This window comes from Poromitra crassiceps (genome assembly GCF_964638095.1).
Source record: "Poromitra crassiceps genome assembly, chromosome: 4".
Taxonomy (NCBI): Eukaryota; Metazoa; Chordata; class Actinopteri; order Beryciformes; family Melamphaidae; genus Poromitra; species Poromitra crassiceps.
This window is the reverse complement of record NC_139626.1, coordinates 8,101,405-8,118,452: the sequence shown is the minus strand read 5'-3', so window position 1 is coordinate 8,118,452 and position 17,048 is coordinate 8,101,405. Positions and strand designations below refer to the sequence as shown.

At 45.2% G+C, this 17,048-nt stretch overlaps 1 protein-coding gene across 1 annotated transcript in view; it reads left to right on the top strand.

Annotated features, from left to right (window-relative positions):
- Positions 1–17,048, top strand: part of skap1 (src kinase associated phosphoprotein 1) — a 41,342-nt gene that overhangs the window by 12,584 nt on the left and 11,710 nt on the right. The window contains exons 5-11 of the mRNA XM_083634691.1: positions 6,234–6,314; positions 6,701–6,784; positions 6,881–7,005; positions 8,794–8,857; positions 9,941–10,171; positions 13,615–13,668; positions 13,888–14,000. Coding sequence (XP_083490817.1) covers positions 6,234–6,314; positions 6,701–6,784; positions 6,881–7,005; positions 8,794–8,857; positions 9,941–10,171; positions 13,615–13,668; positions 13,888–14,000 — 752 coding nt within the window. The remainder of the gene's footprint in view (positions 1–6,233; positions 6,315–6,700; positions 6,785–6,880; positions 7,006–8,793; positions 8,858–9,940; positions 10,172–13,614; positions 13,669–13,887; positions 14,001–17,048) is intronic.

Sequence of the window (17,048 nt, the reverse complement as noted above, 5' to 3'; positions counted from 1 at the left end):
TCTTGTTTATCAGTTATTCAAATTTGTTCCAAAAGATGACATGTACACATAAAAAAGTTTGAAAATTATAATATAAATCATGAAAGATAGTCATAAAATCTTATTTTCACAATTATTTTGATTTTTTTATGCTGAGATTGTGAAATAGGTAAAACGTTTTATTTCACTGAATACATATCGTACTCAGTTTTTCAATAATCACTTATTGCAGCCCTCTCAAAATAACCCATATTTGTTTCATCAAAATAGAAACGCCTAGAAGAATCACAACATATTCTACACTGCTCAGTACAAGGACAATTCTAAAGTAATTACTCAGCCATCAGTCATATTTGTTGATTGATGACTGATTTGAAGACTGCTGAATCGATAATCAATAAATCATATTAATGACAGTTCTCCTGCTAATTTTAAGAATGAAATAATAAAAGGAAAATTTGGGGTTTCATTCAATGGCGGACAAGAATGCACAAACGAATTATCATCTATTTATCAGTTGTTTTGAATTGAGTGTTAATGAATGAACCACAATATTTTTTATTTAATTTCCTTCAATTATTTAATTAATCTAAAATGTAAGTGCAGTTGCTTAATTATCGGTGGCCCTTAGCAATAAACATCACATCAGATTCAAGTTAAATACATATTTCCATAAGTTTTTACCTATAAAAAAAAAAAACAGGCTTTATTTTCCATGCTAAAATAATTTTTCTGTAACACCTGTTGCCTCTGGGCTTGCTGGGATTGATAAAAGTGAGGCATTTTGCTGAAGAAAATAAATACATAGAAGTTTATTGGCACAATATGTAAGCACAGTGACTCTATAAAATAACAGTGATTATATAAATGGGTAATAGGCATGAGCTACGGCTCAGACTAACACTGCAATAACATGGAGCTTGTGAACATATTTAGTTACCCGTTATTGCTAAAATTATATTTAGGGCATTTTAGGGGATATAATAAAGCCTTTTTAAAGTTGCAATAACTGTACATTCAGCGGTTGCGTGTGTTGATTTTCGTTGAGTGTTTTTCCCTCTAGGCCCTCTCATTGACGGTGTTATATCCCGTTTTTATCACCGACATGCAGGCTCTCCTGTGGGCCCAAACTCCTCCATTGTTGGTATTTATATTCCTACCACAGTTTTTTGTCGGTGTCAGTGAAGCAGCTGAAAACCATCCCCTGCGATTAGAGGATCATTGTATCTGCAGTTAAGCATTTGAATAGTGGTAGTAAATCTACAAAAGGGAAATTCAGGGTCGCTGTAGACACTGCTTATGGCTGCCCAGGGGGAAGCCCATGTCACACAGTAAATTTAGCCCCTTTAGTGTCTTTACACTGGCCAGCCTATGATTTTTGAATGTAGGAATTGAGTGGCGCTTAGAATGACTTGACGTATATTTCCTACACAGAAGCACGGAAATATTGCTTTTCCCTTCCGGATAACATCAGAGTAACTCTGAAAATAACTTTGGCCAATTTTTCCAGATGGCATTAAAGTGTCCGCCATAACTAAATGTCCAGTATCCGAATGAGTCAAGAAAACCTCTGAGAAAAAGTCTCACGTGTATTATTTCCCCCCCGAGTCCCATGTGTGTACAATAAATCTTGTATTCTACTGTATTGTGTTATATAATGGCTACAATCCTTTATCCTAAGCCAGAGACTGATATTTGTTGCTTAACCTCATTGACATCCTCGGCAAAAAAAAAATAAAATAAAAAAATCTAAAACACTGCATAAATTCACATTCTCATTAAATGATATTAGATGCCATGCACGCACACACACACACACGCACGCACACACACACACACACACACACACACCAGGCACGCTGATATAATGCACTGCATGTTTTTTTTTCGTTGCTCAAACACATGCATTAGGGGGTTCAATACACGGCTTATGTATCGATGACTGAAGTTCCTAATCCAATCAGGGGGGAGGATTGGAGGGCAAGGAGGACATTGTGCCCTTAACCTCAGTGCCTCTCTGTCTCTCTCCTCCCCTCTTGACGAGCGCCTCGCTGGAGGGACGCGCAGCAAAAGGCCTCCCGCTGTAATGAGGAAAAATGTATCAATTTAGCCGGGCCTGTGCGCAGATTGAGCGCCGGCTGGGTGAAGGTGCACCGAGTCCATCCTTTTTCCTAATCAAGGACAGTATCGGAGAGAGGATTGCGGTCTCGCTCGCTCTCGTCTGTGGAATCAGCAGCATTCCTGCCTGCAAGCCGGCCCCCCCTCAGGCCCGGGGGGAGCCTCTCAGTGCCTTCTGTTTCACCTCATCAGCAGAGTTCACGCGAGGGTCAGGTCCTGCCCCCCCCCCCCCCCCCCCCCCCCGATGCTGCATTCAATGCGATGCCTCCTGCATCGAAAAAGGCACTGAGAAAGCCCCCGCGTGCTCAAGGACTAAGCAGAGGAGAAAGAGAACGTGCGATATCGAGCTCATCTTGAGCCATACCTGGAGTATATTATTGAGTCACCTACGCCTTTAATCCGTTCGACCTGGGCCAGACGCCTCTGTTTAGGCGTATTAATCTCGTCAGGCGTACATCGTAACTGGAGAATGTTTTCATTTGCTCACGTCTTAACAGTTGATAACACGCAAATACCTTGTTTTGCTGCTACTCTATGTTATTTTCTCTATACAGATTGGATAGATGGATAGATTGAAAAGGCAAAATCTGTCTTTCCGTACCTGAGATGGTGTAGTGGTTAAGAAGACCTCTGCCTCTGAAACCACACGTCGTACCGCTGCTGGGATTGAACCCCATCAGAACCGTCCCCATCCTCTCCTCTCCTCTCCTCTCCTCTCCTCTCCTCTCCTCTCCTCTCCTCTCCTCTCCTCCCCACTGTCTCAAAGAAAGGATGCTACCGCTCACTTCCCTTTGCGCTCCCTCTGTTTGTTTTCCATAGCATTTTCCCTCTTCTGCAGCATCATCACGGCTACTTTTGAGCATTTTTTTGTGTTTTCATAACGTCTTTGTTACATTTATGACCACAGTTAAGATATAATGTAAGTTAACATATCAGTCCTCCCACCCAACCATTTCCCCTTCATTTTGATTCACTCTCTGCCCAGCCTTTGATTGACTTTCAGCCTAACTAAAGTGGATTTTAATGAGAGAATACATTAACTCCCTCTGGTCATGCTAACATAAATCAGCCTTTTCTTGCGGGATCAACTGCTGAGCTCATAACACCATGCTGAGAGAGTGTGAATAACCAAATGAGAGATTGCGGCCGTGGCAAACCGCGCAGCTCGGATGCATTGTTGTGTATCTCCGGAGTTTTAAAGCAAGTTCGCCAAAGGCAACTAAAACAAGAGCACTTAACATCATCACACACAGGTCAGGTTTCCTCTGGAAATGCTCCTTCGCCCGGCCGGATCAATTAAACACATATCTCTGGTCAATTTCTATTGATCGTTTTCTCCCATTTGCAAACGGGGTGACTCAAATCTTTTCTTGTTGATGACCATTAAGAACGGTTAGATTCAGTTAGCCCGGCCTATAGCAGGCCCTCACCTTGATTTACTAAACACGCTACGTGATTGGAGCCTTCCATCTATCTGCCTCTCTCCGTTGGTAATTGCACTCAGCTAAAAGCTAAATAGGTTATGCTGAAATACCAATAAATTGCCATCAAATTAATGTCAATACCAAAGCTGTGGAGGGTGCTAATTAAAAAGCAAAAGGGATGAAAATGAAGTCGTGGCATTGCTCTGAATAATTGATAATGCAATTTATGATTTTTATGAAAGAGTGCCGTCTGTCTGCGATTCTGATGAGGCCCTAATTAGATGCATTAATGTGTCTCTCTGTGCCGACTCAAACTCCAAATTCAAACACCGCCATGATTGTTGGGTTTTTAACGCTGTAAATTACACCTTTTCAAATAACATTACAGCCTGAACATCACACTTAAAATTGTGTTGGTCCCTGAGAGGTGTTAGTGTGTTATTTGATTAAAAGAGAGATTGTTCACCCTGGGCCAATCAGATTCTTGTTTCTGTTGAGGGGCGGGCTCAAGGGCATAGAAGGACTTCAGTCAACTGTACTACATGCTTTTAGGTTGTGCTGCTACCCTGTGGAAGGTCCGTGAACTATAGTGTTCATGTTTCTCCGTTCAATACACATCCCTCCACCACCCGTGGAATCCGGCCGAATGTGAAATCCCTTTGTTGTTGCTTTTGCGTCCGCTCATTTTGACCAGAGCCGTGTATATAGAAGAGTCGCGACATCTCCATTCACTCCAATGGACCAGTTTTTTTTTACTCTCAAGAGTTCCAGGAAGTAAGGTCCTGGATTAAGCGGCACTGTCGAGTTGCAGCAAAATGGACAGTTTGTGTTGTACTTTGAAAGTTTTTTTATTTTATTTTTTAGAATCAAATGGTACATTATCAGCTTTATTTTAGCATTCAAAAAGTAGCGCGAGACCCCTTCCCGGCTGTTCATTGGCTAATGAGTCACACATTTTGGTCCTCCGCTGACGCCACTCTCTCTCTCTCTCTCTAGAGGACACTCATTTTGACCAGCGTTTCAGATTCATACAAAGAGAGAGCGAGCGAGGTGATGTCTTCCTGTGTCAAAGTACTAAACACACAGCACGAATGTGTAATGTTTATTGACCCAAGCAGATCAGAGTGATCCTCTGTTGATTTTGTACCTCCTCGTCTATTAACCGGGCTCGACCTTTGAGATAGATGAAGAGCGAGCGAGGCAGACGGATGAGGGGATTAGAAGAGAGGGTATACGCAACAGGGAAGCAGGGCCCGGAGAAATGGACGGACTGCCGGCGGATGGATGAGGTGGAGGAGCCTAATGATGGCTGTTTGTTATGATGTACCGAATCAGGCTCCCTTTGACAAAACAGTCCTTAGCACCTCTGTATTTATAGTGTCAGCAGTCAGTCCATCCACACACAAAGGCCCGGCCCACGATGATGTGTGAGTGCGTTAGTGCCGTGAGGTGTCTGGGCCGCTGCTCTGCAGTGACCCGCTCATCTGTCACGCCCACGAGCCCCGGAGCGCCGCCGCAGGGTTATCGGATCATACACCGGATCGCTCTGAACCTGATGCGTAAATCTCTGCAATGTTACTTGAGCGAAAAACCGGAAAAGCAGTCGAGTCTAGATCATGGCGGTGGTGTTTTTTTAACTTTTTATTTTTGTTGGGGGGGGGGGGGGGGGGGCGGGGGGGGGCAAGTACAAATACAAAAAACACTGAATTCTGACAGGGCACAGCTAGGTATCACACAGGAGTAGGAGTCGGCATTCGGCCAGCGAGCTTTTTCATGTTCCTGATTTTTATGAATGAGAAAGAGGTTCCTATTTGTCTAATGTTAGGGGATCCGCTTTGTTTAAACTCGAGGACCCAGTTACGCTTTGACATGTTTGGTTTTTCCTAGCAGTTAAACAGGTCCTTTTCAAAGCGGATAGACTCCAGGCATGTTCCCTTGTCATCGGCCGTCTGAATGGGGTGTCACACTGACTAGTGTAAATGGACTTTAAATTGTTCCTGTATTTCAAACTCAAAAGGCGGTTCCTGCTCTCCCTCTGCTCCTCTCCTTGTAAGGCTAATGCCCGGTGACTAATGAACGGAGAGGAAGCCCAGATTTGTTTTTGACACGTGGAGAAGCCAGGTACTCCTCCGGTGAGGCGTAGGGCGGAAGATGGCCCTTGAAGCTGACCCGGGGTCAGTCTTGCAATTTCCCCACTAATGGCTGGGGTTAGAAAACGGGGGCACTATAAGCTGATTTCTTGTTAGAACCTCAAAAGTAAGCTGATAAACACTGATCCTTTCTGGCATCAGTGCGTTGAATATGATGTAAAAATATATTGTGCATATTGCTTGCCTAACCGCTGCACCACGCAGTTTAGTTAAACTCAAAGTTATGCCACTTTTCTGTAGTAGTAAAAACGTGACTTTGCAGATTGGAGTGGGTTGTTTGAATTCCCACGGGCAGGTCACTCCCATTAAAAGCGCAGTGTAGACGTATGGACTGCAGTGCTCAGCAGCACTGTAAATCTATTGATCCTAGGCAGGGGTGTATTTGATACACAGCTTAGTAGACTTTATGTTCTGTGTGTGTGTGTGTGTACGTGCGTGTGTGTGTGTACGTGCGTGAGTGTGTGCGTGTTGCCTTGGGGCCTATTTCCGTGCAGGAATTAAGAACATATTAAGTATCTCTTAATGAGGAGTTCATTGGCAGTGTCCATTCTTCTGTTCACAGTCTTTGGGGAAATCCCCAGCGTGGCGGCCCAGGAACTCAGCAACATCTTGAAGCACGGCTACTTGGAGAAGAAACGACGAGGTAGCACAATACCAGATCCGGGTTAAATAGTATTCACAAATAATACTATTTGTTTGTTTTAACTTACTTGGAGTACCAAATGTGTTGGGTTTACAGCATTGGGATCATTCTAATAGTCTTGCAATACTGTAAATTATTTATCACTCAGAAGTATACTAAATTGACTTTCAGCTACTTGCCCTAACTTTCTGACTAATTATATTCCAATGTCCTACATGCCAAACTTCAATCATCTGGGTGGAATAAAATATACCATGAAAAGTATTTATAAATATATATATGTGCAAAGGATATATATCTAAGGAGGATATTACACATGAATAACCCACTGCATTTATGGTATTTTGCTTTTGTTGTGTATAATTTTTTTTTTCTTTTTTTTTTAGACCACAGCTTCTTCGGCTCAGAGTGGCAAAAGAGATGGTGTGTCCTGAACAACACAATATTCTACTACTTTGGGAATGAGAAAGGTTTGTTTGGAATGCTAACCCATCTACAGATCTACACATTTGAGCAACTTAAAAACGAATCAAATGGGAATCTACCATGCTCACTCTTCTCCACAGACAAACAGCAGAAGGGTTCATTCTATATCAACGGCTATACGGTAAAGCCGGTGGCCAACCTACGCAAAGACTCTAAAAAAAACGCATGTTTCGAGCTCAGTGCCCCAGGACGACGGCCCTACCAGGTGGGTATAATCACAACATGCACTAATTGAGACATGAATGTGATATTTTTTGATACACTTTGTTTTGTGAGTGGCATGGCCAAACCCCGGTTCCAGAACTAATGGCTCATTTCCACCACATATAACAGCACAGTCCAGCTCTACTCGACCTGGTCTTACTCGTCTCTACTTGATATAGACTCTGTTTCCATAGCAAGTTTACTCGCCTCCGCCCACACCTGGTCGTCATAGCGATACCATTAAAATTAAATCCATACACAGAACTTTTAAACTGTTTATGAAATACTGGTGCCTCTAAATGACCTACAGTGTACATGGGCAAATGTGACAATCGGCTAGGAGAATGGATATCACTTTGTTGTTACTCAAACTCACATGCATGCACTGCGCGGGGGACGGGAGTTGCGCTACAGGGAGAAGGGAAGCCTCTACCCCGGCGGCCTCTCACCAGGCAAGACCGCGGCTTCGCTAAACCCCCGCCTGCGGCCTAGCGGAGCCAACTACAAAGGGCTTCCCGAGGAGCTGACTTTTTCTCTCTCAAAACAATTGAAAACCACCGTCATGTTAAAGCTGAGCAAGGAGATCGATTTTATTTCACCAGAGCCGAAGGCAGCAACACAAAAGATGGAAATAACATTAAAAGAAGAGAAGGTAAGCCCCACTAAACTGGTATCCAGCATTGACAGTCAGTAGATACAGTAAACACAATTCTGCCTGACCAATCAGTCGTCTGCAGTGTTTTCACGTCACGGTATGGTACCGGGTTCACAGCGCTGGAACCTCAACAAAGCAGGGACCAAAACTAGCACGACTCAACCCGGGCTGTCCACGTTTTTGATCGGTGGAATGAGACAAAAAAGCGAGACGACCTGGGCGGGGCCGCGCTGATACCAGCGGTGGAAATGGGCCATAAATGACTTGTGTGAATTTAGTGGGGGTGCACTAGTAGCGGGCTGGAGGTTTTACCGGTCCAAAATGAAATGCTACTATGGGGGCTAACATCATCATACATGAATACATTGGGCTCATTGAATCCGTAAGAGTCTCAGCTTTCCAGGCATACCCAATTCATGCAATTCTAAGACCCCGGTATGCAGAAATATTCAAATAGAATAGGCGAAAATAATAGATACTGTTTGCAAAACACTGCATGTTTTTTTGCAAAAACAGCATGGGATTAGCATAAAGTGGGCATGTCTGTACTAGAACCCATTCTCATTCATACGTCTTGAGGGGAGAGGTCAAGGGACCCCTTTGAAAATGGCCACGCCAGTTTTTTGCCCGACGAGGATCTTCACTTTAGCTTTAAAAAGGAGCCCACTAGCCTATGAGACACAGTCATATCGGCCGTGGATGCAAATTTCAACTGAGGGTGCAAAATATTAAACTGGGGGTGCAGTGCATGCTCTTGCATCCCCGTAGAACCGGGCCTGGGCCTGGCAAAAGGGCACATTAACAATAAAATCATGCTGCTTGTGCATAACCCTGTTTTCTCACTCAATCAGGATTGACAGTTTCACACTATTTTGGCTTTAGGCTATATTTAATGGGGACAGAGAATCTGATTTTAAACCATCTGTGGCACGGACCTGATAATTTCATATCATTTCATTTCATTTCATTTCAACTATCTCAACAGGGAAAATTTGGATTTGTTATATTTAGACAGCCAGGAAGAGATCCTATCCGTGCTACAAAGAGTCACAAATCAGATCTTTTGTCCCCGTGTAAATGCTCCCTCGGATGTCATATGATAATGATGGTATTATTGTCACGCTTTCCCACCAGTTCACTGCCAGCAGCCAGCGAGAGGCCCGAGAATGGGTGGCCCAGATCAATTTCGTCCTGAGAGGTAAGCATGGTCTCTTACTTAAAAAAAACAAACAAACAAGAAAAAGAAAAGCTGATTAGAAAATAAAGTAAAAGGAGAACAATAGTTTACTCAATTGTCCGACCCTCCCCCCCTCCCGCTCTCACCATTTTCCCGACGTTTGCTTGTCAGAAAGGTCAGAAATGAAAGCAAGTCCTTTTTCATCTCTGATTCACGTGAAAACAAGTCGATCCATCACGACCAGCCCAGCCAATCAGGCGACTTCTGTCGATCCATCACGACCAGCCCAGCCAATCGGGCGACTTCTGAACCTCCTCATTCGACACGTCACCGACCGTGTCGTGCGCGCCGCCGTGTAGCTCCAGTGCTCCTAGCCGCCCCTCCCCCACCCCCACCCCAACTCCTCCTGACCCTCCTACCGAATTCCAACTTACAGGAAATTGATTGGTAGACGTTCTGGTTATCCTCCAGCAACATTGATTTCTGCCCGGCCGATGGTGTATGGCTCGGGACCTGATACCCTGTGTTGCAGTGGCCAGTCGCCTGCAATCAGACCGCTCCTCCGTCTGAGCGAGCAGTTGTGCCTCTTTCTGCTCTAAAATGGGCTCAGACCGGCCCACTGATTTGCGGGAAGTAACAGACACCTGGCAGTTTGTCTCAGTTCCCTCCGGCCCCGTTTCACTACAAAACCCAGTCCGAATCCCCGAGATTTACAGACCATTATTCACTCTCTCTTCCCCACCTGATTTCACATCAAGTGGTCTCGAGCAAGGCTGTCTTTTGTGTTCTTTTTTTTTTTAACATATAGATTTGTCTACTAATCAGCGAAGATGTGAACTTTATTTAGATTTTTATGGCTTTTCTGCTTTTAACAATGAACAGAAGAGAGACAGGGAAGATGCATGCGAGTGATGCGGCACATGTCAAGAGCCGGATCCAAAACCACAGTGATGCTAGTCATCACTTAGAATATGGCCTGTGTTCCACGCCTGTTGTGCCACCAGGACCGACGTTTCTCCTGCTGTGCTCTTACTGCACGTGTTCACCTTCTGCGCCACACCGTCCTCCACCGCTCCACTAACACCTCCGTCCTCCTCCCGATAGATCTCAGCTCCAGCTTCATCCCTTTCGACGACGACGAGGAAGAGGAAGAGGAGGAGGAAGAGGAGACCTACGATGACATCGAAGGGGTGACGGGCCCTCCGCCGCCGCGGCCCGGCCCGGCCTCCCAGAGCAGCCAGGAGGAGTGGAAGACCACCACGCGGCCAGGACCGGAGAGAGGGCCCGAGGAGGAGGAGGAGGAGGATGAAGACGATATCTATGAGGTGCTGCCAGGTATGGGACATGGTTACCTCTCTCTCACACACACACACACACACACACACACACACATGCGCAAACACGCATGCATGCACACACGCAAACACACATGCACACACACACACACACACACACACACACACACATGGGCAAACACACATGCACACACGCACGCGCACACACACACACACACTCTCAAGCCCTAAGGAACCCTTGTAAGACCCAGTAGATGGCTGTGATAAACTTATCTGGCTGTGATGTTTGTGTTGCCAGGTGCCTCCCTATCACTGCAACTCCCAGGCTGATCACTCATTATCAATCAAGCAACACTAATAAGCATGTCAGGGCTGAGCTGGCTGTTACAGAACCTCACACGGCTTTAGGGCCCCTGGTCCCTCTCAGCTGGCTGTTACAGAACCTCACACGGCTTTAGGGCCCCTGGTCCCTCTCCCCATCCTACTCATTACTGGGGACAGAGCGATCTATTTACAAAGCAGCAAGAACCCAGTAAGTCCTGAATGCTCTCTGATATAAAGTTCAATTAGCTAATGTTGCCAGGCAACAAATAGCCTAGCATTCAATCCACTAAGCAGAGTTTTTTTTTTGGTGGGCTAAAATTGCCTAGCAACAGCAATTGAGCTGAAAGGAAGTAAAAACTGTATTTCTCAGGGCTTAAAATAGTTCTGGGCCTCTTAATGTCACATCTTTAATAGATATTAGAGTTTGATTGAGCACGTTGCAAAAGTGTCTTGGAGCAAATCCACCCAACTCCCTCCAGAGGAGGAGTACAGTCCCATGTGACAGGGTGGCTACAGGATCCTGAGAAGGACAAAGGGGGGGGAGATCTGATCTTCTCAGCGCCATCGTCCATCACTCTTTCTATTAAATCAGATACATCAAGATTCTGTTTCACTCAGTGAGTACATTACCTTTGCCAAAATCATTGGTGAGAGGGAAATCAGTCTTGGGACTGTCATGCTGGGCGTACAAAGCCATCTGGGAAGGGGTACAGACCCTGACCACAGATGGCATATCGAATGACAGGCTCTTCCCTTCACTTTCTCACCCCTTCACTTATCAATCATTCCGCCCCTCTCTTTGGTCACTTACCACGTCTCTACAGTGATTGGTACACTGCTAAATGACCAGACCACTACAGCTTTTTTTTCCAGCGATCGGGACCACAAAATGCTGGAAAAGTGCCTTTTGTTTGTATTCGAAGAACCTGAAATCATGAAAAATAAATATATATACATATATCATCAATGCAGTGACTGTATATCGTCAATTGATTAGACTTTTAGGTTGTAATTTATTGAACTTTGGAATGTGACGTCAAGTTTCTGAGAGCCACCCACTGTCTCCATTTTACTTGCTGTCACGCAGTGTCCACGTTGATGTTTTCTTTGCGTTCGAGTTTCTTTGCGTTCGCTTCCTGTTATTGGCGGGTGGGGTCGGGGCGAGTTGTGTAAAAGGCTGCAATAATGGGTCTCGCGGTGGAGAGGGGGTGGAGCTTGAACACAGGGCAAAATGCCAGCTGGTAGCGTCCTCGTGTAGCCAATATTCTGAATGAGTTACACGGTTGCAAATCAAGCAATATGGTGGAAAACAATCCCAAGATGCAATGCGCAATCTTGCATTCTGGGATTGATTTGCATTGCATTCTGGGATTGATTCCCAAGCCCAATTACCCAATCAGTTAGAAGCAGTCAGAATTGGCAACATTCATTGTTCGCATGGAAGATTTAGACATTTTCTTAGTGTTGGCAAATATTCAGAATTTGCAGAATTACTTCTTTTTTTCCAACATAGCTAAATTGGTGGGGTGAAGGCGGAATAAGTTTGAAGCATCATTTTCCAGGTGATGAGCTCCCTTCATTTTGTGGGAGCACAGAGCTGAACGGGGCTGTGTTGCAGGGAGAATGCAGAGGGATGCTGGTATTGGCTCTGGTGCTGATGACTGATTTTATTGACTGGAAAATTAAATCACTTTGATATAGAAACCGTTGGCCCATGGCGGTGGCCTCTCAACTGAAGGATGCTCTGCTCTACAGCACTTGAACAGCGCTGAACAAATGTTTGGACTCTTTACAAACTAAATTACGATCTCTTTTTTTCTCCCTGGCAGTGTAATGGCGATGTGCGGCAATTTCCCGTTTTTAGGAAAGTCATACTCATGCATAATGCATGCGGGTATTTGTAATCGTCTCTACATTAAAAAAATATATATATAATAATTTAATTTGAAACTTGCTGTAACCTGATTTTTTTCCCATTTTGTGTCGTCTCTGCATTAAAAAATAATATATATAATTTCATTTGAAACTTGCTGTAACCTGATTTTCTTCCCCCCATTTTGTGTGTGTGCATGTGCGTGTGTGCATGCATGTGTGTGTGCGTGAGAGTGCTTATTTGTGTGCAAATGTACAGTATGTTTATGTTCTCGTGTGTGTGTGTGTGTGTGTGTGTGTGTGTGTGTGTGTGTGTGTGTGTGTGTGTGTGTTTGTGAGAGAGAGAGAGAGAGAGAGAGAGAGAGAGTGTGTGCGCTTATTTGTGTGTAGATGTACAGTATGTTTATGTTCTCGTGTGTGTGTGTGTGTGTGTGTGTGTGTGTGTGTGTGTGTGTGTGTGTGTGTGTGTCCTGCCTGCTGTTCCTGGAAGCGGAGGCGCAGGTTGTGCTGCAGGGTGGATAGGGTTGCTGGCTTGTGGCGTTGCTGTCGGCCTGACAGGGTCAGGATGGATGTGGGAGACAGAGAGCAGGGATATCAGTGTGTCACCTCTCAGACCGGCCGGGTGTGTGTGTGTGTGTGTGTGTGTGTGCCTGCCTGCGTGTGTGTGTGCCTGCCTGCGTGTGTGTGTGCCTGCCTGCGTGTGTGTGTGCCTGCCTGTGTGTGTATGTGCGCCTGCGTGTGTGTGTGCCTGCCTGTGTGTGTGTGCGCGCCTGCGCGTGTGTGTGTGCGCCTGCGTGTGTGTGTGTGTGTGCGCGCCTGTGTGTGTGTGTGTGTGTGTGTGTGTGTGTGTGCGCGCCTGCGTGTGTGTGTGTGTGTGCGCCTGTGTGTGTGTGTGTGTGCGCGCCTGCGTGTGTGCGTGCGCCACGCCCCACAATCAATGCCATGTCCACCTCCATGTGCCTTGAACACAGCCACTCTTCAACTCTTTCAGCGCGCGACTCTGATAAATTGGAGAAATTGATTGTGGACGAGGAGCCCGCTGTGATGAAAGCCTGCTAATACCGCTGCCATGTGGAAGTCACATGACAGAATACCACTGCCATGTGGGAGTCACATGACAGATTGGGCCACAATCCATTTTTGGGCCCTGAAGTATAGTTTAGGAAACGCTGCCATTGCCTTTAGCTTACCGCTCATAAAAATGAATTATTAAATCGTCTCAAGTGGAAAATGTTCTGTCTCAAACATTATCTGTGTGTGTGTGTGTGGTGTTTTTCTTTCTTTCAGAGGATGATTTTCCAGATGCTGCAGACGAGAGCAATGAGAGGAACACCAAATCAGGTCAGAACCTCATCTCACTATCAGCTTTGCTCCTAATGCCTCAATTTCCTTCCTCGACTGTCTTCACAGAGCCACAATAATGAGAAAGTCTCCATTTTCAAACGATGCCCAGGTGTGTGTACGGTGGCGTGCAGCAACTGATTTTGTCTGAACGCTTGATGGGAAAAAAGAACAGTGTCTCGTTTTATTTATTTTGTGCTTTTTTGTGTTTCCTCTCAGCTGGGTCGTCAGATTATTACGCTAACTTCTACCAAGGTTTATGGGACTGCGAGGCCGACGAGCCAGACGAGTTGGCCTTCCAGAGAGGAGATCTCATCTACATCGTTAGCAAGGTGAGCGGCATCAACATCAGCAAAAACAATGAGAGAAGATAACTTAATAAACACATAGATCAATTCTTTTAGCGTTTCAGCTCTTTTGGACACACAAATGACAAATTTCGAAACGGGAGATTACAGTTTCCCCCGTCCCAAAGATGCGATTCCTGATTACATCCCCGAATCACGGCGTGCATAATTACTGTAGTAATTACGCTAGTTTAAAATGAGTAAAACGTGGTGCAAATGTGCAGAATGTGCAATTAATTAAGGGTTAAACAACATCAACTCCAATAATCAATTTGTCCTCATTTACTTTATGAACATGCTGATGTACCCAACAGCTACATTTCCCTGATAGTCAGCGCTCGGGTCTCGATGCGGCAGTGAAGCACCGACGGTGGCACATTGTCTATTCCCGGGCCACTAGGGTGAAGTGCCATTGGGGTGCTGGGTAATGGTGCTGTTGTTCATTATGGAGCCTGTATCATAGGGGTTAATTGAGTGAGCAGCCATGCGAAGCCCTCCTCTTCTGTTTGACATAAACTGCAGGTGAGGCCATCCTGCATCTCAGCTCTTTTCTCTCAATCTATTTCCCTGTGTTTTATGGCCATCTTGTTACATGCAGAGTATCTACTAGTGAAAGGCCACCCTACTGGAAATCAATGGCTTGTAATTTGGGCACTTCTACTCAGCTGCGCACAGGGACTTGTTCCCAGACTGCTGCTATTGGTTGATTTGCAATCGAATCATCATGTACTGCGTTGACATTATTTGATGCGGAGTGGGAGGGCATTACTGTATATTCAGTAACGTCCCTTTTTTTTTTTGGTGTGGTCGTGAATGACAAATTATGGATTCAACTTAATTTGTTGCAATTTTAATCACCAATGACCTTGAATCTATATCGGAGCCACTGAATCTTCACAATTTATCATTGGATATTGGCGAATTTTAGTAAATACATGACAGTTGTGTCTACATGAATAAGTATAATGACTCTTATAATAAATTAAAGAAATAAAGATTTTAGTCCTACTAAAATGTCCAAACATGAGCAAACACTATCCGTTTGAACTGAATGGAATGGAGGCTTTTCGTCTCAAACAGCAAATTGGGGACAGGTGAAATATGCTCCTCGCAGGAAGATTAACTTTTAATTGAGGTTCTCGTGGCAGCGCCAGATAAATGAGGTGCCTTCTGTGTCTCTGTGTGCTCTGCTTGATGGGGGAAAATGTCAAAACAGCCACATCCATTTTTCATAGAAGGATGATAAAGGCACTTTATGGTAAATGCTCAAATGGACTGCATTTATATAGCGCTTTTATCCAAAGCGCTTTACAATGTGCCTACATTCACCCATTCACACACGGAAGGCGGCACGCATCGCGCTGGCACAGCCATCGGGAGCAATTTGGGGTTCAGTGTCTTGCCCAAGGACACTTCGAAATGCGGACTGGAGGAGCCGGGGATCGAACCACCAACCTTCTGATTGGTGGACGATCTACAGTACCTCCTACAGTACCTCCTACAGTACCTCCTGAGCCACAGCTGCCCCTTTACTTTGGAAACTAAGGGAACTTGGCTCTGCACTAGAAACAGCCTGGTAGCTCTGCCTGCAGTGGTGTAGTCTACGTGCAACGCAGGTAGACGCAATCTACACACTGCGAAATTACTCAGATTTGCGTTGGCGCACTGGGAAATGCGCTATGATACGTATCGGTTTCAATTTCCATTCATAAAATTCACCCTGTGCGCTCTGTGTGTTACCCTACGTCCACACACAGCACCCAAGCCTTGCCTTTACCCACGCTTTTAAAGGCGTCCTTTTTAGTCAATGAGGCTGTGTACACAGGGCGCCTCAACGTGAACCTTCCGTGTACCCACGCCTCGCCTGAGCTGCGCCGATTTTTACATGAGTTCTATTTTCAAGCCGACAAGGCGCGTGAAGGAGGCAGACTTTTTCTGTCAAGCCAGGAAAGAAAAACGCGACAATATCCGTGGGAAATGGCAAAGTCAACTGAATTTCAAAATAAAATGGTGTTACAGCGTTGAGCAGAGAGAGAGAGAGAGAGAGAGAGAGAGAGATTGACGGGTGGCTATCACGTGGGGCTTTCTCCCCGTCGGCAAACAAATCTTCAGGAGACAGAATAGCGACCGAAGAAGCAAGATGAAGCTGATGGCTGAAGCTATTCTGTAAATTTGGGGAGGAACAACAACAAGAAATGGGTCGAATCTCCGCCCACTTCCGGCCGAAACCACGCCCCCCCCCAGAGTCAGAGTCACAGTATACCCTCTGAAAAAAGGTAGACTACACCACTGTCTGCCTGGTATATATTACCTTACACTGTAGGGGTCAGATTACGTTTTTGCCACCGATCACCGATTGCCGATCGCCTATGGGAAATATCTGCCCAACCGATCATCGACCGATCACCGATTACCGATCACCGATATATAAACTCCTCAAAAAAAGTTTGGAAACGTTATTTCGGTTGATTATTTGTCCCCTTTAATAATACCAATTGACATTGTATTTTATATCATTGGAAAGCCTGATTAGTGATAGGGCTTTTTTTTTTTTTTTTTTTTTTTATATATATACAGTATATATAATAATGATAATATAAAAAAATATCGGCAATGAGCCGATCGCATATTTGAGGTAAAAATCGTCCGATACAGATTGCTTGCCGAAAAACAAACCAAGTCCAGGTTGGATGCACATGTGGCATGGCTCCCACTCTGTCACATGGCTCACACTCTCTGTGACATGGCTCACACTCACTGTGACATGGCCCACACTCTCTGTGACATGGCTCACATTCTCTGTGACATGGCTCACACTTTCTGTGACATGGCTCACACTCTGTGACATGGCTCACACTTTCTGTGACATGGCTCACACTTTCTGTGACATGGCTCACACTCTCTGTGACATGGCTCACACTCTCTGTGACATGGCTCACACTCTGTGACATGGCTCACACTTTCTGTGACTTGGCTCACACTTTCTGTGACATGGCTCACACTCTCTGTGACATGGCTCACACTCTCTGTGAC